Here is a 27,579-nt window from a genome sequence, read left to right as displayed (position 1 = left end):
GAATGGTGCAGAGACAAGACCAATATGACACCATGAGTCTACCAGAAGGTGTGGTAGTCTTTCATTCCCTAATGTGAACTGCACAGTGACACCTTCGACGTTACTTTGAGAATCTTCATTGAGTGTTTTGCTGATCTATGCGGGAGATTGTACAACTTATGGTTTCATCACATCTTTTCACTTACAACTTCAATGTGGAAAATTTATTTTATGCTTTTCTAACACTCTCAGTGAATTTTGACCACAGGCTTCCATTGTAAATATTGTTAGTCGTGATGGGTATAGTCATCCCACCAATTTTTTCTAAACAGTTTATGAACACCCTCCATTTTCATAAAGCCTCCTTGAATTAATAACCTTTAAATCTTATAAACGGGCAAAAAACAGACTCACCAATAATGAAGATGCTTTCCAGTAGTGGCATTAAGGTAGCCAGAATATTGTCTAAAATTGATATAAGACCACATTCCAGGCAAGTTCATAATTTCATCAGGATTGGCTGCAGCAAAACTGATGATCGTTACAAACATCACAAAACCCCCAAAACTTGGATAATTCATGACGAGATCGAAGTAGGCCTACCCTAGAAGAAAATAAAATCCATGAACAAACAATGAACATATGTAAATGGAAATTCGGAACAACTCTTAATAGAAAAAATTCCCTCCCCCCCAAAACCATTCTAGTTTACGAGCACCAGCAAAGACAAAATTGTGATTTGGCTATAGGCTTTGATGGATGCCACTCCCCAAAGCAGAATGTGCCAAAATCTGCAATGTACATCGCAAAACAATCGGTGCTACAGCAGAATAATCTAGAAGCATTTTCAGAAAAATGTGGTAAACACTATTACAGTGATTTTTACTTTACTTTTTTCCCAGACGCATCCCACTCCCCCATCTGATACAGGATGACTTTTACAATTACTACTCAACCATCTATGCGCCTTGTACACATTCCTATGCAGAATTTCTAATGAATTGGTACATGTTGGAATGTGTGTGTGAATGAATGTTGTGAACCTAATGTGGATTGTTCCTGTGTAATGCTTGTTGTGTAGTGCTGCCATCTGCCATAAATTTTTCCAACTATTGAGTGAAGTGTAATGAATAATTGCACAGTTGTAGGCCTGTTGCTCTCTGAGCTGATTCTTACTGCAGATCATTTTCAGTCAACAGAGAGGGCTCGTTGCCGAACAATGCAAAACATTCTGCTTTGAGGAATGCCAGTATACCACTATTTGACCACACATGTATCTCAGACATATTCCCCTGCAGAATTCCAATGAATCGGTACATGTCAGAACATGCTGTGGGAATGTATCTATATGCATGGCCTTAATGCAGTGTTTTTCAAATTGTGCATCGCGGCTAATAAGACGGCACCAACCTATGCTGGGGCATGCCCCTGGAAGCTGGAGACATTGATTTGTATGCCTATTTATGCTTCAAAGTGGTTCTTTTATAAGTAAAAATATTTACTACTCTGGGGAGCCGCAGATCACCCATGAATTGAGCAAGAGATCCGCGGTGATGAAAGTTATGTCCTAATGCAGGCGCAGATCCATAACGAGAGCTCTTGGTGTGAACAGACAAAAATTTCCCCACATTATTATACTTTTGGGAGGGGCAATAGCTTCACGTCTTTGGATATGCACCTGAGCAAAGGCAGACAACTTCAGCTGAAAAATAGCGAAGGCAGGCATATATTCAGAGCCATGTGTCAGGACAGGCAACAAGTATGAAGATTCATTGGATTGTCCTGTTCTTTAGGGGGAAATAAATTTTCCCATATTATTCCACTTTTGGGTGGGTGGCGCCTGCCCTAACATATTTCTATTGTCAGTCATGCTTGTTTTGTGTTCCTGATGGTGCTTCTATCGTTCTTTCATATTTTGAAGTAAAGATTGTAAATGCTTGAATTTCCATGTTTTGAAAGTATTACATTGAAGGCCTGCCTGCTATCTGCAGAGAGACCTTTTCAAATGGAGGCCACCTTAAGAGCATCTCATGGTTCCCTCCTACCCCGTCAAGTGATTTTTCTGAGGCTCTACAACGAAAATATCAAAAACTCCAATCAAATTTATGAGGTCCCCTCCCCACATACTTTTCTTTTGAGGCCCATGATGGCACTAATTGGATCATATTTGCACCTTGAAATTGGAAAATAACAGAAAACCAACTTCAGCTGACCGCCACTGTGCTGCCAACTGGTTTTGAACCTAAATTCTCATGATGAGTGTCCAGTATGATGCCTACGCAACCGCAGAGATTACTAAAGTGACCTGAGGCACATTCACACATTACATAACTGGCCCCTCAACAAGCTTCCAAACCAATGAACTGAACACTCTCTAAAAGGTTGAGCTGCTACCTCTTTTTTTGTTGTTGAAGGTGTCCTAGGGTGGCATGGACTTTAGATACCCTTTAGAAAGTCACCAAATGTGACACCTCTGAAATGTTTATTTTCTCTGTCCTCGCCTGGTTTGAGAGGGTGGCTAAGTCATTTGCTGGCTGCAGGCCCACACTGGACAAAGTTCAGCTCACAGGCGTAGTTACTGAAAAAGTTGTCCAAATGTTTGTACCCTTTTTAATTTTCATATCACTTGAGTATTTCCACCTGATTGGTTGATGAGTATTTTGATTGTTCGTCTTGATTTTTACCTCTTCCTTGCGTAACATGTGCAAAGTGTTAACGCGTTGCATGTTTTTTCGCTTTTGCAATCAACAATTTCTTACATTTATCCCAGTGCTTTGCATTTCTTTGCGATTTCAATATTTTTCATTTGTGAGCTTTATCACTATTCCTTGGACGAACATTGCTATTTGTGAGCATTGTTTGTCAGCATTTGTTTGGATATTGTTTTTGGATTGCCATTCTCTCTGTGGCCTGTTGTGGGGTAAGTTTTTCTCCTACATATTCTGCTAAATCTTATTATCTGTAATGGCTGTTGTTGAGTTCGAAGGGGTCGAGTGAGTGCACAACAGTTTTTTTACTGTGTTGGAAATACAAGGCAATATGGAAGTTCTTGAATGGTGTATGAAAGTTGGGTTGATTGTGTCCCGGTATGAATACCTTAAGTGTGGTAGTGATATGAAACTGGTTGACAGAAAGTCTACAATTGATGGGTATGTGTGGTGGTGCCGGAAGCAAAGAGGCAAAAGTGCTCATGATGTTAGTCGGTGTGGCAGGAATAACTCTTGGTTTTCCCATAGCCATTTGTAACGTTATGCGTGTGACATGGTTTTGTTTTGGAAGGTTTATCACAATGAATTTGTTATGAATGAGGTAAAAGTGGATAGCCATACCATTGCCGACTGGTACATGTTTTGCCAAGAGGTTTGTATGGTCTATTGCGTGAAAGTAAGTCTAACGGGGACCAGGAATTATTGTCGAGATTGAAGAAAGTTTGGGAAAATGGAGTATGGAAGGGGTCAGCCTGTGACTGGTCAGTGGGTGTTTGGTGGGATTGAAAGGGGGACTGATAAGAGTTTTTTTTGAGTGGTAGAAAGAAGGGCGAAAGTTGAACTTCTGAGTGTCATCAAGGAGTGGATCTTGCCAGAAATGTCAGACTACTGGGAGGGCATACAATTGCCTCTCAGATGAGGGCTATATACATTTACTTGCCAATCACAGTTTGATATTCAAGGATCCTGACACGGGTGCGCATACCAACACCAGAGTCAAATTGGTCAGCAGTCAAGCGCTTCCTTCGCAGCAACATCAATCATATGGACGAGGAGTTTCATTCCTACTTAGCAGTATGAAGAAAAGTGCATGAACATTCCACAAGTGACATCACATTCAAGGCCTTCCTCGCTGCAATCGTGCGAGTTTACTCGCCCTCGGAGAGAGATATGAAGAAAAAAGATGGATGAGGGTGCGAGAAATTTTTTTCCCCTTTCATTTTTGTAGGGTTACCAGAATATAAATATCCTTCTTGGCGTCAAGAAGGGTGTTTATACTCCATTTTCACTAAACTTTCGTTCTTTAATTAATTATATCAGTCAGAAAATATAAAGACGGGATTTCCTAGGAGTAGTTTTTTTGTGCCACGTGATACGTGAATCACCCAGTGCGACATGCGTCCACTCACCAATAGGAAAGGCGGTATGACTGTTTTCCTACAGAGCACAATAAGGCTCACGACAGTGCTTTACGTCGGGCGTAATTCATTGACTACTTCTGAATGGGCCAAATGCATCATTTGCAGCGCGTTTCACAGATCTTCCTATCATTTTTGATGTTTCCCTTCCCTTCAAACCAGGGCATATACTATATAGCCGCCCTGAGCTGATGTGCTACGCTAGGAAAACACAAATGTGTAGCATGATTGTGTACACGTTTCTGCCGATGTAAAATGCCAGTTCGGTTCACACAGCACAAAAAGCTTACTCTAAAGCCGGGTTTTCCAAGGAGCAGGTTATTTGCGCCGCGTGCAGCGTATAAACGCTGATTGGTTTAAAAACCTGAATTTCAAGTTTCCAACCAATCCCCTCGTTCACGCTACACACGGCGCAGAAATCCTAATCCTAGGAAAAGCCGGCTTTAGGGAATGTGTTTTACAACTTACTTACGCCGGATTTTCCTAGGAGTAGGTGTTTTGCGCCGCGTGAACCGAACTGGATCATTTCACGTCGGCAAAAACGTGTTACATATCCTTAGCTTGGCGCATCAGATCAGGGCGGCTATATAGTGTATAGCCCTGGCATCAGCTACTCTGTCATTTGCATGCTCCAGTTTGAAGGGAAGGGAAAGAAAACAACAAAAATGAAGAGAAGATGAGTGAAACGCGCGGCGCACGACGCATTTGACTCCTCTAGAAGCAGTCCGCCAATCACGCCCGACGTAAGCACTGTATTGAGCCGTATTGGCTCTAGGAAAACAGTCATATTGCTTTTCTTATTGGTGAGTGAACGGCGTGTCACGTTTCGCGCGGCACAGAAAACCCCGGCTTTAGTATCCGCTCATCGGAAAATTTACCGCATAGATTTTCATAAGGGTTTAAATAACACGATTGACCACAAAAGGCCGATAACTACTATCTGAATGCAGATCGAACAAATGTGAACGGCTTGAGCCACATGAAAACCGTTGTGTTGCCAAAACATTCCACACAAATTCACTTATTTCAATTTTGAAGCCAAAGTCCTTAATTTGGACCACAAATTGTCTGTTTATGAATTCATTGTGTATTTTTTCTTTTTTTTAGCGCGAATATTCACATTCATACGTATGGTCGTAATCTTAAAGGAGAAATAAGAATTATATTTCTTCTCAATGGTCGTAACAATCAATTAATTCCAGTTGCTATGACCATACGTCCTATATTTCGCAAGACTGCCGTTCAGCCAACACTTGGTTTACGGATTTAATTCATTCCTGAAGCAGGGTCGTCATTTCAACTTTTTCCGGGGGGGGGGGCAAAGCACATGTACTCAATGCATGTATATATATATATTTGTATGTATCTATATATACCATTTTTAGTGCATTTTCAAAAGCCGGGGGGGGGGTCAACGGCCCCCCCCCCAAATGACGGGCCTGCCCTGAAGTCCGTTCGTAAATCGAATTGGTCGCAAACCACACTTTTTCCCCCATAGAAATAGGTTTACCAGATTAGAAATCTGAGAAAGGAGGAAGCCTGCACGCGCACCCTTGGAAAAAATCACTTTTCGTTATTTCCACAACAGATGACGTCACTATACTATCTAAAAAGAATACAGTCACTCCCATCGAGCTTATAAATAAATTAAATAATTATTTAATATTATAAATATTTAATATTTATCCCCCTTCATTCGCTTACAATGAACTGTTCCCACCGTCTAGTTAGTTTTATGGCTTTGTGGCTTTTGCCAAGAACATGTGTGGCGAGATTTTCTTTGACCAAGAACATTGTCTTTTGTACATTTACTGGCATTTCCGACAGTTTTCAAGCCTCTTTAAGAAGGCTGGATGTTCCAAGATGCACGGGGCTCCTGCTACTTTGATGCCGACTGCCAAGGCTCGGCAACACTACCAGCGGACTTGTAGTGATTGCCGTAGGCACTTTGCAATTTTTGTCGAAAAAAGACCTTTTAATACCTTTTTCCGAGCCGTGTCAGTCCGGCCTAAACTGCGGAACAGCTTTTTACAATATTTACCCTCAGCTCTAAAAGCTCTACCCTCAGAAGTTCTTATTTTGACTTTCGGGAGCATCGATTTTTTGCCTAAGACAATTTGTCATAAGAATCCGCACTGAGAGTTGTTTGCATCCGGTTTTCTTTGATTCTGAAAGGAAGAGATAACGCTTTCTCCCTCCCCACTTGAGTACACGGCATTTGCTGTTGGTGAGCAAACAATGGTATTCTCAAATTTTGTTTCTCTGGATGCTGGGGTTTTCTTCTTCCAGAGCTGTTTTTCTGACTGACTTTTTCACATTGTCCTGGGGCAAGCTGGGCCATGGTTAGAACAGCATCTGTCCCGCTTGGAGGCAACTTGGGTTCTTGTATTCTGGGCACGCACGCGCAAACTTTCATGTCAATAAAAAAAAATTCCCTAGGAAATAAAATAAAAATAATTCCTGACATAACTCTACGTAGGATTCAATGTAAAATGAAATAGTTCATTACTGGAACTCTAGCAATTTCTAGTGCCAATTTTTACAGCACTCTCTTACGTTCAAGTGCTTACCGTATAAAACACACACTGAAATCATAATAGTGACACTGAAAATACTTTATTTTCCCTAGAGAGGAAGCAGTGGCGACCTTATGAGATACGTCATGGATTATATCCTATACAAAGACGAAGCTTAACCCAGGCCCCCCCCCAACTCCCCTCCCCCCCAGCTTTAAAAAATACAATAGAAAAGGACAAACAAGATGAAATATACACATATAGATTGAGTATACTGTACATTCTTTGCTCTTCCTCAGGAAAAGTTGAAATGTCGGGCCTGGCTGGACCATGGTAAGTCTCATTAATTTCATCTATTAATCTCAGTGTCAAAGCACTCGAAATTTATGCCTACAAAGCAATCGGCCCACGATGCTTTCTAAACTGAAATCATGGTTCCATGAGTCCCTTGCTGCTAAGCTTCATCAATAAGCACGATGAGCAATGTAGGGCATTAAAATTATGTTTCCAGAGATCAATGAGTGTTGATTCTGTGTCTGAGATTCTTGCAAAACAATCTAAAAAATACTTTAATGTGAACCCTCTCCAAGTTTGAATGCCCATGTACTGGATACAAGGAATCGAATTTGGAGAAAATCACTTGAAAAAAAAAATCACACTTTACCGTGGATTTCTCAATTTCTTTATTGTTCCTTCGGATTTAATCGAATTTTCGTTGGCTTGTATGTTCGTAAGCCAAGATAAGTTTCATATCTTGGCTCAATATAAAACTTTCTGCTGTCACCATCAACCGCATTCTCATGTTTAGGCCTCGGCCAACATTATTGTATAAATAAATAAATAAATATACCGAATCACTTTTTGCTGTTCATAAAACAGAATCGCACGCAAACTGAGACGTTCGTAAACCGAAGTTTGACTGGATTTCCACGTCATTTTGGCCATCCTAACTAATTTGTAAAAATCTCCCGTTTTTTTCAGGTACTTCAAACGAAGCTAACTTAAATTTTTGTTCTTTTGAAATAATGGAATGAAATTTTCTACCCAACATAGAAAATTATATTATGATAATTACGACTATAAATAAGTGTATTCATCTCATATATTTGTGATGTTAAATATTTGCATCAATTATTCAGTGCAAAAGTGAGGACTCTTGGCAAAAGCGATGAGATAAGAAAAGAAAAGAAAGTCTAAGAATGGGAGTTTGTTGAATCAAAAAAAAGTTTGAGAAATACTGTTCTAGCTCTTGGCATAACAAAGAGAGCAGTAAAACATGAACTATCTTAAAATGGAAGAATTGCAAAGTCCCTATAGGTGACAAAGTGTGTGTATTTATTTTTCTATTTTTTGTTTATATTGTACCTTGTGTGTATATGGACGCTGTATCCAGAGATGAAATTGTGCCACTGCAATTATCTTTCATATATTCCGTAATGGGTAAACCAAAACCAAATCCACAAAGATCAGGAATGCTTATCCTAGGTTTGGAAGACGAATCTAAACACAGCGACTTCCTAATGAGTCCAGCAGAGGTGGATTTAGAGGGGGAAAAACGAGATGAAAAAGGTACGCTAAACTGGACAAACGCATTTACAATATTCTGCTTAATTATGAGACCACGAAAAAGATATTAAAACATTTTCGGAATCCTTAGCTTATATTGAATTTTTTTTTTTTCAATGTAAGCTAAGGATGAAGTTTTTAAGGATGATCAAGTAAACTTTTGCATCAGAATTTTATCATGTGTTTCAACATGCATAACCGGGAAATAAAAAAACTTTTCAATAAAAAAATGATTGCAATACTTCATAGCTAATTGGATTTTATTAACCATGTGTGTGTGTGTGTGTTTCTCCTTTTCAACTGAAAATATTTATGCTTTTTCATTATAGCTTCGAATTATTGCCGAATAATGAACGAAATATTTTGCAGGCAAATTTTCGGTTATTAGTTAACCGTTATTTCTTATTTGGAGAGCTCTGATTTTTTCCCCCCGCATCATATAATTGTGCTTTAGAAAATTTTAAAGCACGGTTTTTCAGACGGGAAAGTAAAAATTTTGCATTTCACAATATTTTCAACTACAATATTGATGTTGAGGATTTACATTCATGTTATACGCTAAATCAATGAGTATGGTAAATTTTAGGACGTACACCTTCAAACGATTTATTCCAGAGGAATTGGAGCGACAAAACTGTTTATTTAAAAAAAAAGTTAAAATATTTTGTAAACAATGAGGACTCTTTATCAGCATAAATATTCAGATTTCAAATCGGTAAGTTAATGATTTATTTTTTGAGCTAATTCTTATGTACTAAAATGTTCATTCATAATGGCTGACACTTATTTTAATTTTTTTTTAGCAAAATACGTGTCGTGGACGTATCGCAATCTAATAAACTGGTTACGCAGGTCACATGAAGAGAACAGAAGTGAGAATTTTCTTTTACATTTATCAAATAACGACTTCAATTAAGAATTATATATAATCGCCGGTGAGAAAGTGATAAAAACATTGAAATTTATCGAATTTACCGAGGCGATCAGTGATTAGGGGCAGTTAAAGTATAACGTAAGCAAATTTTTAGCCATTTTTGACCCCCCCCCCCCACTTTCAGCAAAATTTCGTCATCAGCTCTGCCCCTCTGAATTCTGACGCATATTGGTGGGATCAGAGACGTACGTGGGGTTGGGGGGGGGGGTGTACGTCTTATCTGGTGGTGTACTGATCGTACCACAATCAAAAACGTATTTTTTTTAATGCAAAAAAAATATTTTTTAAATTGTAATTTCGGAAGAAAATACCTTTATATGTTATATATTACTGTATAATAAATTTCTGTTAATTTCAATGTTACTTGAAGGCTATGAACGCAAAATTTATCTTTAATAAATTCATTGCTATCTACCCTCTAAGCCATACAATGATAAATCGCATAAAGGCCCTTGGTCCGCTTACCAAATATGGCCCCGGGGGGTTATCTGATGTGGCCTGCCCTCCTGAAACCTAATTTTGTAAAAAATGAACTAAGTGGCATATTTACAGATCGCTTAAGTGTCCCGTGGTATAATTCCAGAACATTTAAGTGTCCCGTGGCACATTTTCAGATCACTTAAATGACCCGGGACACAGTTCCAGAACACTTAAGCGATCCGTGACACATTTAGAGATCCCTTGAGTGACATGTGACGTAGTTTTAGAGCACTTAAGTGGCCCCCAGTGCGGTTCTACATCACTCAAGTTACCCGCGGCACATCCTCAGATTATTTAAGTGATCCGCGGCATATAATTACGGATCACTTGAGTGATGCGTGGCACAGTTCCAGAGCACTTAAGCGGCCCGTACACATTTCCAAAGCACGAAACATTTAGAGATCACTAAAGTGACTCTGTAGGGTACTTATCAATAGGGGGGGGGATGTTACTTCAAGTGCCCACAAACTATCGAAAGGTTTTTCTCGTTTTTGGCGCACCGAGTAGGATGCTGTTAAAAATATTTCATATTTTCATAAAGGGTGGTTGATGACGTAAGCATTATCCAACCCCCCCCCCATTGTCCTCAAAGTCAGCAAATCGATGCAAACCTCCCATCGATGATGACGTAATACTTGAACGGCATAATCCCAACTTTAGCAACTTTCCCGTAACATTTAAGAGTAAAAAATAGTTTGGAATGAAATATTCCAAAAAAATTCGGCTTTTTTTCCTGTAGTGATGAAAAGTAGTTGAACTTTAACAATGTGATGTGTGAATATCGCTCCCCCCCTGTACAAATCCAATCCATTTCAGAAAGGAATAAAAAGAAGTTGGGGGAAAAAAAGAAAGAAAACATTTTTAAGGGGCTTGATTGTGCGGAAATGTGTCCAAATTCTCCCCTATACGGAAATGCACCGTGCGGATCTGTCGTCAAACCTCTCACAGCGATTTGTTTGCTTAGTGGTTTTTTTTTTTTTTTTTTTAAATTTGATCGCTTTTCGATGTTTCTAGCCATTTTCTGAGAATAGTCGGCGGCCCACGACAAAAGTTCCAAACGCCATGCGTTGGTCTCCTGGCTTATTAAGGCCTGTATACACTAGCGATCGGATCTTGCAATGAAATCATTCGCAAATGGTTGTTCAGTAATTTGTACGGTGTTGTGAACGATTCTTGAGCTGTTTTCACTGGACCCACCTGGAATCGGGTTTTTCAACGAACACTAAGGAAAGAAAGGAACACAAAAGAAGTTTGTGTACCCACGAGCGGATTAGAACCGCTGCAGGGGGTCGTGCGATCGGCGCGCTAGTGTATACGCGCCTTTAGGTGTCACACGCTATTTCGAGTAGCCTTCACCATAACACTCTCTGAACGCTGTTTAGAGAAAATTAAATTAAAAAAATATATTTTCTCATCATTAATCATTTAGAGAAATTATAAATGCGAAAAATTATTTAGACGCACTTACTCAATTGATTGATGTTAATTCTTCTAATCCGATAGAGTGAGACAAAATGGAAGAATAACCTCGAACTGCGAAATTTTCTGATAATTCCGATTGTTTCGAGAAACGTCAAGTCCACCGTGAACACAATATTGAAACGAAATTTCGATTACGTATACTAAAAAAATGAAATATTTGATAACTCCGAACAAATATGTTTTCGATTGAATAACCTAACGCAATATCATGTCGTTTGTAAAGAGTGCGCGTCTTTGATGTCTTATCGAATTTTCATCTAGATAGCATACGAAGAAGACAAGCGATGCATCAAAGGTTAAGAAAGTCGAAATGTACATTATCACACACACACATTGCATTTTCGATTTCATAGCGGAAAGAAAAATTACGGAATTTGAACAAAAGTTATATATCAGTCAGTCTTTTATGATTCTTTCAATTATACCGAAACTGAAATTTACTACAGTGAAATCTCGCTGCAACGATACTCGATATAACGATATAAATACCACTATAACGATAACTTTTCAAATCTTGTCCAATGTTAAACTCCTCCCGACTCAACGACATTTACGATAAATCCCTCTATAACGATATTTTTAAGGAGATTTTCAAACCACTAAAACGATTTTTTCTAAATTTCGCTCAAAAATCATCTTGAATTCAATTTTAACTTCGTCACTCGTTTTCACTCGAGTTCCAAGGGCACCTAATAACATCGGTGTTTTGTACCACATGATCACCTAAATGGGCATAGCGGGGGCGGGGGGGGGGAGTCTGGTCCCTCGAAGATCAAATAAAATTTTTGATTTTTGAAATATAGAAATACACATTTTATATTATTGCTTATTTTTATTTATGTAGTTGATGATGGATTTCTTAAAGAGTTTGAATTTGTTTGTATCGTTTTTTAAATCACGGTTTAAGCTGTTGTAATTTCTGGTGGCAAGATAGAGAAACTGTGAAACACGGGGAAAATGGTTTTCCCCGAAAAGGGTTTTTAAGTTTATGAATGCACGGCACGAACAGGGGGCCGATCCTGAAAATTCTGCTGCCTGAGGCACAACCCCCCCCCCCTCCTATAGATAAATACAAATACAAATACAAATACGACGCCACAACAGGCAAATTGCCCAACGAGGTGGCTGACTTAAGAACATCATGGATCCCCGAGCCATTTCTTTTGGAGGCCCTACCTACTACTGCTACACCACACATGAACCCTCCCCCCCGCGGAACCCCCCAACGAACCCCCAACGAATCGGTACATGCGGGAATGTGCGTGTACGTGTAGTGCAACCTGACGTAAAGTTTGGTCCACTCCCATCTTATCTATAGGTGGCGTTGCCTGAGGCGAATAATATTTTGTCCCCCTTAAGATACGGCTATCTGAAAAGAATTTTCTTTCTTCTTCACCTCTGTTAGCTGGATGCAGTGATTCCCGAAGTGTTGGCCGTGACTTCCCTGGGGGGGGGGATAACGTTGATGATTTATGATATCTCGAGAGAATTTCTTAAATAAAAACGTCCTGATGAGAGTAATGTATATCCAATTTCCTGTTTCAAAGAAGGGGACTTCCATAGTGGGCGCGCTTGTTTACTTTTGTTCTTACGGGTTTTGGAAAAATGCCTACTCTTTAAAGGATTAAATTAAAATATCGGAAGAAAACTTCAAAGCAAACTTGATAGTTTAATTAATATTATTGTTTGTAAAATATCAACGAACATATTTTATTGTTTTTTTTTATACGGTACATTAATCAAAATCCGGTTTCAATCGAAGAATTGTAACAGTTTTATTTGATAGGTGGCGGAAGGGGTTCTAGTTCATTGATGTATGTTTCTCACACATATAATACTATACCGTATAATTATTTTCAATATTTGCTGGAAGGCATATCTTTGCTTATGAAATTTTATTTTACCCGTTTACTGGCTACGGACAAAAGTGCCTAAGCAAGGCAATATTAAGGAAACAGTTATTTTCCGGATATTATGCTGAGGTGAACTCGGAAAGAAAAATCATCACGTCTCCGCCGGGACTCGAACCCAGGCCCTCTTGCATACCGGGCAAGCATGCTACCATCTTCCTTATTTCACGTCCTGTGGTCATGTCTCCAGTGGTGTAGATGATAGTATGCTTGCCCGGTGTGCAAGAGGACCTGGGCTCGAGTCCCGGCGGAGACGAGATGATTTTTCTTTCCGAGTTCACCTCAGCATAATATCCGGAAAATAACTGTTTCCTTGATATCTCGGGCTGAGAAAAAGCCATCTATCTCACTCCAAGGCAATATTGTTTCATTAAAATAAGTTTACAAAGTATGGAAGTCCAGAGTCTGAGAGTCACATTCGATGACGGTCCAGAGGCGTTCTTTTCTCCTCAAGACGTCTGAAAGAATAAAAACACCGCCCACAGCTGATGAAACAGCTATTTTTGGACGTCCGCATCGGAGCCATTGCTGTCGGAGCGCTCGGATCCTAGGAACCCCAGAACGACCGGTTGAGAGATATCTACGTGAAGTTCATCACCGGAGTTCGACAAGTCGACGAACGAAGTGATCAGCGGCCCTCCGAAGCCAGGAGATAGGAACAAGGATATGAACTCTATGTACGTACATATGAACTCTATAAAATAAGATTATACCGCTGTAAATAAGATTATTGCTGTATTCAAGAAGATCTGATACGTAAATGAGAAGCTTGACTATGTAATCGAAAAAATAATTTGTATATAATAATTCTGCGTATCTGTATAATATATTTCCCCCAGAAGGGTTGGATGCTGCTGTTGGCCATTGCACATATCTATCTTTTATATTGGATAAAAAGTTTTTAATTTGTTCTTATCAGCTTAATATCTGGTACGACTCCTATATGGAAAGTACACTGATTTTCTTACAAACAATTTTTGATTGTTGCTTTCCATTTACTGTATCTACTTTCCTCATATCTTCCAACTTCTTGTGAAGTGTAGGAACTAAAAAAAAAAAAAAAAAAAATAGAAAAAATAGGGACGTGTTTGTGTGATCCAGACACCATGCATTGAGGTGGGGTTCGAGCTCAATATTTCAATAGATATCTATCAAAATTTTTACAAATGTTGAGAGAGAGGCATTCGGGCCTACTATGCCCCCGATACGAATTCAACATTGTTTTTTAGACCACGCGATTCTAAAACAAAAATTAGTGACGAATTCGGATATCTTCGTTTATTTTATTGAAAAATAAAATAACAGATCAGAATCCCGAATGAAATATGCTTGTGGACGCTTTTTATTGAAAATGAAGGTCTTGATTAAATCAATATATACATTTGCATGAATTAAAGTGGAAAAATATGGGACCCACGTGAAGATAAAAAATAATAAAAATAAAATCATCGAGACTCTAGGTGTAGACGAATATGAAATAAACGTTTTATTTTCGAAACATTGTGTTTAACGTAAACAGATGATAAGGAGACGCTGATGATATAACACTGGCGTTATTATTTCATAAAGATGTTGCATAAAAATAAAAAAAATGTTCACAGCGGCTCATCGAGTAAGAAATTCTTGATCATGTATAATGATGGGCCAGGCTTGTCGTGAGGTACCATGTGACCAGATCCCTAAGTTGAAAAAGAAACAAAAGTTATTGAATAACTAACAATGTTACATATTAAATTCAGGACATCAATGAACATCTTTGCCTCATGATGGCTCTGAATTTTGAAACTTGAAAATACTGGGGAGCTAAATACAGTTTAATGGCTTGGGTGTATACGATCAAGCAATGTAACAACATACTCGAATGAACAATTCAATAACTGTCTTGACCTCTTTGGAGATTTAATGAAATTTATTTGACAAAATGATGCAATATACCATATTCATTCGCATATAGGACAAGGTTTTGATCCAGTTTCGCTTTTTTCTGAAACCTAGGTCGTTCTACATGCGAATATCTAAACAAAAAATGCCATTAAAAGACAAAAAAAAAAAGAAAAGAAGGGAAATGCCATTAAAAGACAAAGAAATAACTCCAGAACTAATGGTAATTTTGACTGATTGAAAATGATAATTTGGGATCTACTGAAAATTTAATATTGATGGGAAAAACTGCAGTCACAATCGGGGGGAGCGAAATAATTCAAAATAAATGAATAAAATAATCGAAAATTGATGAATAAAATAATCGAAAATTGATGAATAAAATAATCGAAAATTGATGAATAAAATAATCGAAAATTGATGAATAAAATAATCGAAAATTGATGAATAAAATAATCGAAAATTGATGAATGAAACAATCGAGAGAAGAAAAAACTAATGAGAATTACGAAAGACATAATGTCAGAATTGTGAGAGTTTTCAATACTCTTGGGGCTCCCTGTTTGATTCAGAGCTCTGGGCCAGACGCGGGGAAACCAAGAAAGCCGTTAGAGCTGGGGTCGCGGTGGGTGCTCAAGCACGCACGGTATTTTGTAATACTATTCTCTCTCTCTGTGTGTGTGAGAGTATAGAATCTATTCAAAAATCCCTTATACAATAGCATCCCGACTTAAGTCACCTTGCTTTTACGTCGTCTTATCCTAAAAAGCTTATGGTATTATCTGTGAATAAACGAGAATAAGGAGTTGACTCTTAATAAATATAGTTTTCCTTATTTTGATCTCTAAAATCATACTTCGTTCTATATGCGAGTAAATACGGTAATGTGGTTCTAGTACAGTAACATATTAGTTACTACAGAATGTACAAGGTACGTTCCTTGAGAATTAAGAGTAAAATCAATCAAGAAATGTAGGTACAGCAAAAAATGATTTATTCCTTTTCAAACTACAGTCTATGCCGCTTATTGAAATTCGGGATTATTTTATCATTTCGGTATTATTATCACTTTTCCAAAGAATGGAACGGACCAATATCATAACGTGAAAAAAACTGGTTAAAAATTATTGGGACTTCGAGTAATGCTATAAATTTTTCCCGGTCGAAATTTTTTTTGCGCATTTTGAGAAGCTAAAGTTTATTCAAATTTATTTCACCCCGGAAGTTATTAGGTTGCAAGACTATGTAGGAGGCTCTATAAGAGGTATTTTCTCCCCCTTTCCTTGTTGACAAACATTTCCGTACTTTAATCGGTCCGTAGTATTCGCTACGATCCATGTACGTGTGAAGCTACTTTTGCAATGGCCTTCTCATAGTGAAGGCAAATGTATGACAAAAGAAAGTTGAACAGAGTAAAATTTATTATTAAAAAAAAAAGAACAGCAAATTTTTAAACATTTTGCAACCAATTGTGAGGAAAGAAGAACAGAGTTGTCACGTTTCACCAATTTCCATTTACCATACGTCCCATCTGACAAACCGGGATTCATGGTTACCGTGCTTGTAAGCGGGTTTTTTTTTATAGTAGTTATCATTCGGTTATTGCTATTAGAAACCTTGAGTCCCGATGTGATTACATTAAGCGGCGTGGATTGTATTTTCCCTTAGATGATATGCAATGGTCCCATCGTTCAATCCACTTTTCAAAGCAAGTACCGAAGGCTTTTTTCTGAAAGCTTCCTCTGTGAGCTTTGCACAAATGAAATTTGAACCAGTTCAATGTCTCAAACTCTTCAAAACTGAAACATAAATGCAGTATTAAAATCATGCCTTTTACCCCCCATATAGTCCGGATCTCGTACCGTGTGATTTCTGGATGTTTCCAATATCGAAGGAGAAGCTCCGTGGGAGAATTATTAGTTATTTCAGTTCTGCTGGGTTCACTCTGAAGCAGCTTCCAGAGAACGCTTTCTCTACTTGCTTTGAGAAGTAGATTGAACGATGGGATCATTGCATATCATCTAAGGGAAGGTATTTTGAAAAATTATGAATTATATTTTTTTGCTGTATTTATGTTTCTATATTTTTTATGATTTTACTCTGTTTTTCATTCTACATACCTTGACTGTAACAAATTGCAGTTTTCCGTATTCTTTGACGAAGCCAGCGACTTGCTTATCATATTTCCATGGGCGATATTCATTGGTAACCTACATACAGATGGAGAGAGAAAATTACGAGAGAAGAACGTTTTGAGGGAAAAATGATTCGAAGAGAACAGTGTTATTTTTATGCAAAAGTTTCAATGCATTCATATTTGCCAGATTTCGAAGATTAAAATGTGCGATGCATTTCTCTCGGCAATCTGTTAATCTCAAAGATAGATGGACGTACCATGTCCACCAACATAATCGTGCGTTATGAATGGGAAATTTTTCAAACAGTGTTTATCTGTCTTATTTTTGAACCGAGCACAACTTCAGTCTATCGCTATGGGGAATTTTCTTAGAAACGAGTTGTGCCACAAGCGAGCATGTATGTATACTTAACTGAATGTATATGGCCGTGGTGCAACAAAAATGATCAAATGATGATCTGAATGTACATATTTGTGTCCAGTATCGCGTTTTTTTTAGTGCAGTCATCTTTTTTTCAATCTGTGAGTGAAGTATAAAGATTGAATATTTATACTGTTGTAGAGAGAGAGAGAGGTCTGTTTTTTTTTCTCTCTCTCTGTAGCGAGACTTTTTCATAAGGAGATCGGCTCATATCAGACGTCGGTGGCGTTTATCAACGGAGACATCGACGTTCTAATGCCGTTGATCGTCATAAAAATACTTTATTGAGTATATACAGCTGATGAGAACGTTACCTCTAATCGTCTCACCTTCTTTTACGATTATATTATTCTATAAACACTTTCTAAGGCTATGTTAACGAATCAAACTTACTTCTATTCCCAAATCATTAACAAACCATTCATCCCCCAGAAAGTTGCATACGGTGTCAACATCGCCGTTGTAGATGAGACCTCGTAGTTTACCGGAGTGGAGTAGCTTCATAATTTGTGGTTGCATCCTCGTGTATACCCTTTTGTAACGAGATTCAACTTCCGTGCTGGAGAAAAAAAAAGTTAAATTATTTCTGCATAATATATATTATATAATTATATTTACATTTCCCTCAGTAGTTAGTTACAACAATCGAATTATTGCAATCAACAAGTAGAGCTGTGTTAGAGCGAGCCTAGCGGCCGTATTCACCGGCAGAGTTTAAACTATAATCGCAGGTGAAAAAGGATTGGAGATCGAAACAGATTGGTTAAATTCAGGATTTTAGCCAATCCATGTCGATTTCTAATTCTTTAACCTGCGATTGTAATTTAAACTGTCGGTGAATACGGCCATAAGTAGTTGATTCGACGTTTTGCATCTGGTCATAAATTTAGAAAGATAACTTTAGCCAGGGTGTAGAGCCATCGTGTACAAGTAAAAACTTCAAACCCCCCTGAAGATTCCAGTCACCAGGTTTAAACACAAAGCTGGACAAATATATTAGAAAGAATAAATAGAGTGTGCTCAGTAAGCTTATTGCGGTAGGAGGGATGATAATACATCCCTCCCCCACAATAATAATTACATGACATGTAAAATGAGCACGTTATTTGAATCCTTTTAAACTGAAGGTATGTTTCGAATAATCGGTTGAGAAGAAAAAGGCTTGAATAAAAACTTACTAGACATGCTATATAAGAAGGATTCTTGATGGTACTCCCAAAATAATCGTTATTTAGGAGCTACTAAGTTATTCTTGTTTAATTTCCAGCTAGGACTTTGTTAGGCAGTTGTGATGGATTATACAACCAATGCATTTTAATCTATTTTAATTTTACGGCCTGTTGCTGCTCTCGTCCTGTGCACTACCTGTTCAAGTCCGGTCCTGGAACATAAATCGGCTATGATTCAATGAGAAAAATGAAGAGTAACTCACCCACACCGACTTCTTTTCAGACCCAAAGAGCGAGGAAAATCATAATTGACCGATCTTAGATTTCCAATTGGTGACCACATTAATTTTCATGGGAACCAGGATCGACTATCCAAAAATTGATAAATTTGACTCTAAATCTAAAAGCAATTTCTGACAAAAAAGACAATAAGGGAAATCGACTAATGGTTTCAATCATATCAACAGTCACAGATAGTCGGGCATAGTGATAAGGCAGATTTAGATGAAATTTATATTAGAAATTCTGTGTTTTTTCATTATTATTATTATTATTTTTGAATATTTTGTGAAAAACTATTAAATAAAACTATTTTGTGCATTCTTTTTAATAATCAGAAATGATTTTTACAATGAAATGAGTTAATGAGGTAATATATATAGGAGTATTTTTCGGGTATGTATTATTTAAAGTCACATGCTTGGCCGGGCGTAGGCGTCGGAACCTTGGGGCTGAGGTCATTTGAGCCCCTCCCTTCAAATAAATTTTTTGAGGGGGGCTGAGCCTCCCTCAGTAATAAATGAATATAGAGCGCACCACATCCTTCCTCCTCAGGAGTATGCGTTTAAGATCCGTATATACGGGACGACTGACAACTTTCAGGCCCCCCCCCCCCACCCCGCAAATGTTTTCTTCACGTCGGTGCCTCTGTGACCGAGTATGTAAATTTTTGGAGATTTGTCCAGCAATGATCAAATGGTAAGAAAGCCAAACTCACGACAGCCCTACCGCTCGAAAAAGTTGTCTTTCACACAATTGTCCCTGTTTAGAACGATTGAATTACACACAAATATATAGTAAAACGCAATAAATTACCTGCATGCAGTCCATTTCTGAACACTTGGAGGGATGTGAAGAGCAGATCTCACAACTTTGCGGTTCAGATAAGTTGCTGGAGCGCTCGAATCGATGCAGGGCGGAGAGTCTCCTTCCTATAAAATATTATAGAAGCACACATAAAATAGGATTTTTGAAGAAATTTTTCCCGTTCAGTGAGGAGATATGGAAAATGCAATAAAAATTTGCATATGGAAAATGCAAAATTACCTTGTTGAGGAAGCGGAAAGCCTTCCGTAAGTTTCGTTGATCGATCATATCTCTGGTTATTCCGTATGCAGTTGATCCCCGACAGTCATCATAGATGTTATAAGGGTTTATCCCCGCAAACTGTAATATCACTTGAACTTCTTGAATCTAGAAGAAATATTAATATTCAGAGGATTGCGGTTTCAACCGTGGTTCTTGACAGAGTCACCGACGTGAAGAAGACATTTGGGGGGGGGGGGGGAACCTGAAAATCGATATTCGTTCCGTATGTACGGGACTCACTTAAATGATTCTTTAATTATTCATTTCGGTAATTCTGAAATTATTTTGCTTCTCAATGTATCTTTGAATAATTTCTTTTAATAACTATGCAATTATTCTTTTATTGATTGTGAAATAATTTCTATCAGAAACTATGAAATATTTCTATCATTCATATCGATACGTTTTTTTTCACTAATTCTGAAGTTATTCGTTTCGAAAATTCAAAATTATTTCTTTTAGTAATTCTGAATTCAGTTCTGGAATTATTATTATTTTTTATTAATTCTGGGTTTTCATTAATTTGTTTTGTAATTATTTCTTTCATTTATTCTAAATCTATTTCTATAATTAATTCTGGAATTAATCGTTTTTCAATGCTTTCAATCATTTTCGGTAAATGATCTTCGGGCCACGATGAAAAGCTCAGAGAGCCAAATCTGGCCCGCGGGCCATCCATTGAAGACTCCTGCTCTACTCCTTGAGAAGTACGTATTTTGGGGCAATCCGCACTTTTTTTCAATGTAAATTGGTAGATTTTTTATTTGATTTAAAATGTGTTGTCAGGATATTTCGGGGTATACTAAATATATTACAATAAATAACCCTGTATAATAATATTATATTAAATGAAGAGAAAAAAATATCTCGAACCGCAATCATGCACTGAGGTACATCCGTGGTCGCGAAGTTGCAGTTCTGTCTGGAAGCGCTACCGTTGCAACAGAACTTTACCAGAGCATCCCATTGACTGAAATTTAATCAATAATATGTGTTACATACACGATACATTGGTTTTTTTTCATCATTATATCGAAATTCATTGAAATATATTTTTGTATAATAATCAATATTTTTCTACATGGTATACTTACTCCACATCGATGAGACCATGGTGATAAGCGAAGAAAATGACAGAGTCTCCCAATTTAGCAACATCCAGATATCCATTACCGATAGCGAAACCCTTGATAGGAAAAAAAAAAATTTACCATTTTATACTAAATTTACTTGTACTTAAATATGTAGTTACATTGCACCACTTTCGATACGTTTCTATGATGGACAAGAAACGTATACGTACGAAACGTAAACGCATACGATATACTCTATAATGGACTTGTTCATTATAGTATAGAGTAAAATTATAGAAAAAAAAACTGTAATTTTTGTATTAAATTTAAATATCGCGATAGATAGATAGAACCGCTCACAGCCCCGGACTGACGCAAAGCACCTTACATCCGTTACCTCAAAAGAGGCAGAGTTGTGTCGGAAAAGTTAGCAAAGATTTATAGTAGTGGCTCCTCTTGCCCCGTGCTCGCAAGTTTCGAATTACTCGCGTCGTTCTCCCCATGAAGACAGCCATCAACTCAATGCAACATATAAGCCATTTGACAAACATGGGTGACTGAATCCAATGTCTAGTGAGAAAAATTGCACGTGCGCCCAGTGGCACATAAGGACTGGAGAACACAGCCTGGGATTTCGAAAGAAATGTGGAAAAGACTTGTGGGCAAGAAAGAAGAAAAAGAAGCTGGCATGTTGAAGTGGGAGAGATTTGAGAATGGTCTAAATACACAATGCATGCAAATTACATAAATACAGCGACTCGACTGTGACGGGAAACGAAGAAACAAAGCCTCCGTCCACAGCGCTGAGCAGTTCTGCTCGCCCTTCCCCTTACAGAACATGCAATATATACACACACAGAATACACACAGAGCCCGCACTGCGACTGGAACAATCAACAGAGCCTCCGTTGACAGTGCTGGGCATTCACATTTGAATTACATGCATACATTATTTAATTTAAAAAAATTTCCCTTTTTTATACTATTGGGAATGCACATAAACATTACTAATCACGATAGATAAATCGAATACCTTGAAGTTGATTTTTTCCGGGCCATTCAATACCAAGACGGACAGCGTCGGTATATAAACTCCTCCATAACTCTCACCAGTGATGTAGAAATCATTGGTTCTGAACTGCGGAAACTTCGAGAAAAAGTTCTGCAGAGCGTGGTAGTTGTCTTCGGCTGTGGTGTCGTCATCGATGCTGTAATTTCCGGAATCGGAATACGAGAAACCGACGCCGGCTGGTGCTTCCAGAAAAAGGACATTCGCTACCTATGAATATACACGAGATACAATGTGTCTCATAAATTCGTAAATAGTTTAAAACTTCATAAAAATTGCAGGAATTGATATATTTGAATGCGGTTTATGAAAAAATTATTCTCACGCAGCGCGAGATTATTATTATTATTTTGGTATGGGGAAAAGGTTGGGTCAAATTATTCTCGATAGAGGGCGCTGCGTCAAAGAAAATCACTGGAAATATGCGAATCGGACCTTTAAAATGCAAGGTGTACGATTAATAGCTCATTTCTGAATTGCCCTTTTTCTGGCGCTTGCATACAATTTGCACTCTGATGGTGACATTTGAAGATAAATCACTATTGGTGGCATTTTTTTACCTCAGCCACGAATCACCGGCTTTACGAACGTTTCGGACACAGCAGAGGTTGAAGAACGTAGTTTCCTTCGTAATTCTTTGATTTGCTTTCGTGTATTGCCCACTATTGACAAAAATGTGAACTACTTTTTGTAAAAAAAATCCCTCCGAGAAAAAAAACTTTTTCCAAGTTCAAACTTGCTATCTCCTTCAATTTTTATGAATTTTTAAACTTTTCCCGACTTTTATGGGACTCCCCGCACATCGTAACTGCATGTTTCATGATCCAACATACAGCATGTAAAAAAATCAAATTTGAAAGAAGACGTCAATATATCCAGTGATTTTAACCTTTATAATGCTCTTCGAGATTGAGGAGTATCCATACTAATTCGCAATACTAATTGGTCAATTTCCATCAATTTCAGTTGAATCTGTAGAACTGTTTTTCCTAATAATATGTTATTAGGGGTTCACGGAACCTTTGCCCCCGATATTTCGCCTCCGACATTTCGTCCCCGACATCTCGCCCCTGGCACGTTTCGTCCCCAGTACATTTGGCCCCCGGAAATTTCGCCCCTGACATTTCACACCGGAAATTTCGCCCTGACCTTTCGCCTGCCCTGACCACATGAGTGACTCAGTGAGTGACCACATGAGTGACTCAGTGAGTGACCACATGAGTGACTCAGTGAGTGACCATATGAGTGACTCAGTGAGTGACCATATGAGTGACTCAGTAAGTAATCAAGTAAATCGGAAATTTATCTCTGATATTTCGCCAGCCCTTATCGTACGCGTGACTGTATGAGTGAACATATGAATGATGGTACAAGTGACCAAGTGAGTGACCACATGAGTGATCAAGTGAGTTGGACATTTACTCGTGACAGTTTGCTTCCCCTGATCGCATGAGTGACCAAGTGAATGAATACATGAGTGATCGAGTGAATTGAAAATTTATCCCCGGACATTTCACCTGCCCTGACCATATGAGTGACCCAGTGAGTGATCATATGAGTTACTCAGTGAGTAATCAAGTGAATCGGAAATTGACCCCCTGTCATTTTGCCTACCTTGACCGTACGCGTGACCGTATGAGTGAATATATGAATGATAGTGTGAGTGACCACACCGGTGTGAGTCGTAAATTTGGGAAAAATATTTTATGCTTAAACTGAAAATTCCAAATTCTTAGAATCCATTAAAGTGTGAGTCACTTGGTCACTCAGTGCTACGTAACCACCTATAAAAAGGGAGGGGATGAGGAGGATCATCTTTGCAGACACTCCACCCTCGCACTTTGCCAATCACTCAATCGCTCACTCTGTCAATCACTCAATCGCTCACTCTGTCAATCACTCAATCGCTCACTCTGTCAATCACTCAATCGCTCACTGGGTCAATCATACGGTCATTCACTTTATCAATCTTTCGGTGTCACTCATGCAGTCATTCACTTGGTCACACATTCACGTATGCGTTCCATCACTCAGTAACTCCCTTGGTCACTCACACGGTCAGTCCCTTGTTCACTCACTTGAACACTCGTACCGTCACTCACCTGGTCACATATACAGTCACTCACTTGGTCACTCATGCAGTTAACCACTCGGTCACTCATGCGGTCAGTCACTCGGTCACTCATACGGTTAATCACTCGGTCTCTCCCTTGATCACTCATATGCTCAATCACTCAGTCACTCGCAAATTTATTCAAGCATTCACTCTGTCTTTCATTCCGTCAGCCACTCGGTCACTCATACGCTCAATCATTCACTAGGAAACTTACACCAGTATTTAATTAGCCACTCACTTGGTCACTCATTCGGTCAGTCACTTATTCACTAAACCTTCCATCGCTCAATTCCTCCCTTTGTCACTGACACGGTCAATCCCACTATCACTCACTTGATCACTCATACAGTTAATCACTTGGTCGCTCATGCGGTCATTCATTTGCTCACTCATACGGCCATTCGGTCAGTCACGTGGTCACTCATACGGTCATTCACTCATAAAGTCAATTGCACACTAGTTGATACGGTCACTCACGTGGTGAGTCATTCTGCCACTCGCTCAGTCATTTGTGCGGTCACTAACGCACTCCTACAGTTCATTTCACACTCACTTGGTCACTCATACGGTCACTCGATCATTCACACGGTCACTCATACAGTCAATCACTCATACAGTCACTCGATCACTCATACAATCAATCACTCATGCGGTCACTCATACAATCACTCATGCGGTCACTCATACAATCAATCACTCATACAGTCAATCACTCATACGGTCACTCATACGTTCAGGGCAGGTGAAATGCCAGGTGTGAATTTTTCGGGGGCCAAACGCACCAGGGGCAAAATGTACCGGGGCGAAATGTCAGGGGTGAAATTTCCGGGGGCCAAATGTAACGGGGACGAAACGTTCCAGGGGCGAGATGTCGGGGGCGGAAGTTCCGGATCCCGTTATTAGGCTACTTACTTTATTCCAGGAGTATCTGTTGATGGATAATGTCATTCCTCCGTTATCAACTTGGAAAGGTCCAAGCTCAGTGAGGAATCCATCAATTGAACTACAGCCTGGTCCACCATTCAACCAGAGCAACAGAGGATCCGTAGTTGGCGATCTCTGGCTTTCCACAAACCTGAAATTTGATGGTAGAAAGGAATAGTTCTCTGAGAAAACATCTTAGAAAATTCATTGAGAGAGAGAGAGAGAAAACGAGATGCAGTGATACCTCTCTGAAGGTGAAGGACTACCTACCTACTTTGAAAAGGAACCATTTCTCTATGGGAAATTTTTTTCTGCAAGATATACTGAAAGCTGCTTCTGTGAAGATAGCGATTTTTTGGAAAAATAAATTCCCTTGTGCCTCAACGGGGACACAAACCCACACCCTCTCTCATTCTGAACGAGTGTGCTACCATAGTGCGCTAGATATAATGTTTCTTCCTCGGAACGAATATATGATTTACTGTACTGGCGATGGACGGCTTGTAAATGACATCAAGACCGCGTGCTTTTTCTCGGAAAATCCGTATCTTCACATGTACCAGGAGTCTTCAACCTTTTTCCAGTCGCGAGCACTGCATCCATCATCAAAGGAAGAGCACCATCACTCTAAGTTCAACATACAAATGCATGAAATGGCGATGATTTCAATCCTTGAATGCAATTCCTCCAAGGTATTTAATTGGAACGTTGATAAAGTGCTCGCGTGCACGAAATCGAACACAAGCATCGAGCATTCTGGGTATTTCAGGGAGCACCATGGTGCTCGCGAGCAACGGGTTGAAGATGTCTGACATATACAGTTAGTTTTCATTATATCTTGCATTAACAAACTGTAAAAGAAATCTTCCTCTACAATTTTTTCTGGTCTGAAGTTTTCTCCTTGTCAATTCGCATTAATTAGGAGGAGGAGGAGGGACAATTTTTCAGGGAGCAGGGATTTTCATCTTGGAGAAATTTCATTGCACTATATTTGAAATGAGTACGTACCAATAGTGAAGATGTTTTCCGTTTCCAGCTTCGAGGTATCCAGAGTATTGCCTGAAGTTGATTTGTCCTCTAACTCCCGGCAAATATTTCATCTCATCAGGATTCGCTGAAATCGCAACGATGCTCACCAGCAGGAGCAATGCAATTGCACTGAAGGATGGCATTTTATTTTGTTCAAAGTTTTTCCCTGAAATCGGATATCGATTAGTTCAAAAACATTAGTGATCATAGATCAATGTAAACTCTCCTAAAGATGTACACATGGGCGGGGCTGACAGGGCTTCAGCCCTGGAACCCAGGAAAACTCTCATCTTTTTATCTTTCCACGCTATAAATTAACTGTAGAAGTCCCCAAGAAAAGTTTGACCGAGGGTTCCCGTAAAAGAACCCAGCCTAGGGGTCCTTCTCCAGGATGTGGGGGGAGGGGAGCATGGACGTACAGTACCCGAATGGAAACTCGATATACTAATTGCATTGATTCAAGTAAGTAACTTATAGAATGTCATAGATTAAAATTTCTGGAAATTATACATCGATTGATAATTATTAAAGTAAAAACAAGTTTCTTAATGTTTTTGCATTGCTTCCTTGCAATACTCACACTCACCCCTGAGTCAAGTTGGTACCTCAACACCTCGATGATGTCTGCGTATTACATGTCGAGGTAAAATAATGATTATTTTAATCAGTTCTTTTTTTTTTTTATCAAAGGTCATGTGATGATATTGTAGTCGAAAGGTGACATATTACAAAATTGAACGTAAATTGAAACAAAAGAGAAGAGCAGAGTCTCGATTCTTCCCTTTTGTGTGAGTGTTTGTTTCTATTTTTCCCATATCTGAATGAATGTCTAGTGTTTTCCCGAATATCCTATCTTATCGTTACGTCTGTCTCCAATGTTGTTATTCGTGATGCGTGTAAGTGGGTTTGGCATATCAGACATTTTTTTCTCCTTCTTTCTCATCGAGTAGTAAAAAGATAAGACCTTCCTAAATGGAAATATCGGGAATAGAATTGCCTTGAGGAAAATACTGTGTTAAGCGATATTTTCTGAGATTTGTTTTGAAGTGTCTTACGATTCGACACTCCACAATCTCTCTCTGGTTGAATTATTGGATACGGCCTCTTACTATAAGGATTTTGTAATAACAGTCGACACTCGGTATAACGATCAGGGCCGGAACTAGAAGTGGGGGGGGGGACTTCCCCGGGCGAAAAAATTTAGGGGGGTGTCAATTTTAGGTGGGGGACAAAGAACTTCTTTATAAAATTATTGAATTTTAAAGTTGTGGGAGTGACAAAATAAAGTTTGCCCCGGGCGGCTGAATCATGTTTGTCCCAGGCGGCAAAATCCTAGTTGCGGCCTGTAACGTTCCACATAGTTCTACGGAGAACGGAGGTCACATTGGGATGTCATTAC

At 38.8% G+C, this 27,579-nt stretch overlaps 2 protein-coding genes across 6 annotated transcripts in view; both read right to left on the bottom strand.

Annotated features, from left to right (window-relative positions):
* Nucleotides 1-11,322, bottom strand: part of LOC149075745 (lysosomal protective protein-like) — a 38,932-nt gene extending 27,610 nt beyond the window's left edge. The window contains exons 1-2 of one of the 5 annotated variants that reach the window (XM_089243252.1): nt 11,070-11,322; nt 394-583 (exon numbers count right to left, since the gene is read on the bottom strand). In XM_089243252.1, the coding sequence (XP_089099378.1) occupies nt 394-560 (167 nt within the window). In that variant the 5' untranslated portion in view covers nt 561-583; nt 11,070-11,322. Of the gene's footprint in view, nt 1-393; nt 584-3,672; nt 4,093-4,983; nt 5,085-11,069 lie in introns of those variants that run through there. The other 4 variants (XM_089243250.1, XM_089243251.1, XM_089243253.1 and 1 more) reach the window with 4 other exon arrangements.
* Nucleotides 11,323-14,464: 3,142 nt separating this feature from the next.
* LOC149075744 (lysosomal protective protein-like) lies at nt 14,465-26,979 on the bottom strand. The gene is made up of 11 exons (XM_089243257.1): nt 26,767-26,979; nt 26,160-26,346; nt 25,140-25,302; nt 22,076-22,321; nt 21,064-21,155; nt 20,843-20,939; nt 19,928-20,074; nt 19,697-19,812; nt 17,826-17,991; nt 16,995-17,084; nt 14,465-14,672 (listed from the first exon to the last, which is right to left on the bottom strand). The coding sequence occupies exons 2-11, from the start codon at nt 26,321-26,323 to the stop codon at nt 14,589-14,591; spliced, it is 1,365 nt and encodes a 454-aa protein (XP_089099383.1). The 5' UTR covers nt 26,324-26,346; nt 26,767-26,979; the 3' UTR covers nt 14,465-14,588.
* Nucleotides 26,980-27,579: the final 600 nt, after the last annotated feature.

This window comes from Pholcus phalangioides, unplaced genomic scaffold, assembly GCF_987345545.1.
Source record: "Pholcus phalangioides strain wild (caught in Gottingen) unplaced genomic scaffold, Ppha-v1.0 ptg000015l_1, whole genome shotgun sequence".
Classification (NCBI taxonomy): domain Eukaryota; kingdom Metazoa; phylum Arthropoda; class Arachnida; order Araneae; family Pholcidae; genus Pholcus; species Pholcus phalangioides.
The sequence above is the reverse complement of the archived record's forward strand: the minus strand, read 5'-3'. Positions and strand labels throughout refer to the sequence as shown.

Bases quoted from the DNA above. Each gene is read 5' to 3' on its own strand.
- LOC149075744 (XM_089243257.1), bottom strand. From the start codon at position 26,323: ATGCCATCCTTCAGTGCAATTGCATTGCTCCTGCTGGTGAGCATCGTT. The intron at 25,303-26,159 runs GTACGTACTCAT...ATCAAATTTCAG, and splicing joins GGAAAACATCTTCACTATTG to GTTTGTGGAAAGCCAGAGAT. The intron at 22,322-25,139 runs GTAAGTAGCCTA...GTATATTCATAG, and splicing joins ACAGATACTCCTGGAATAAA to GTAGCGAATGTCCTTTTTCT.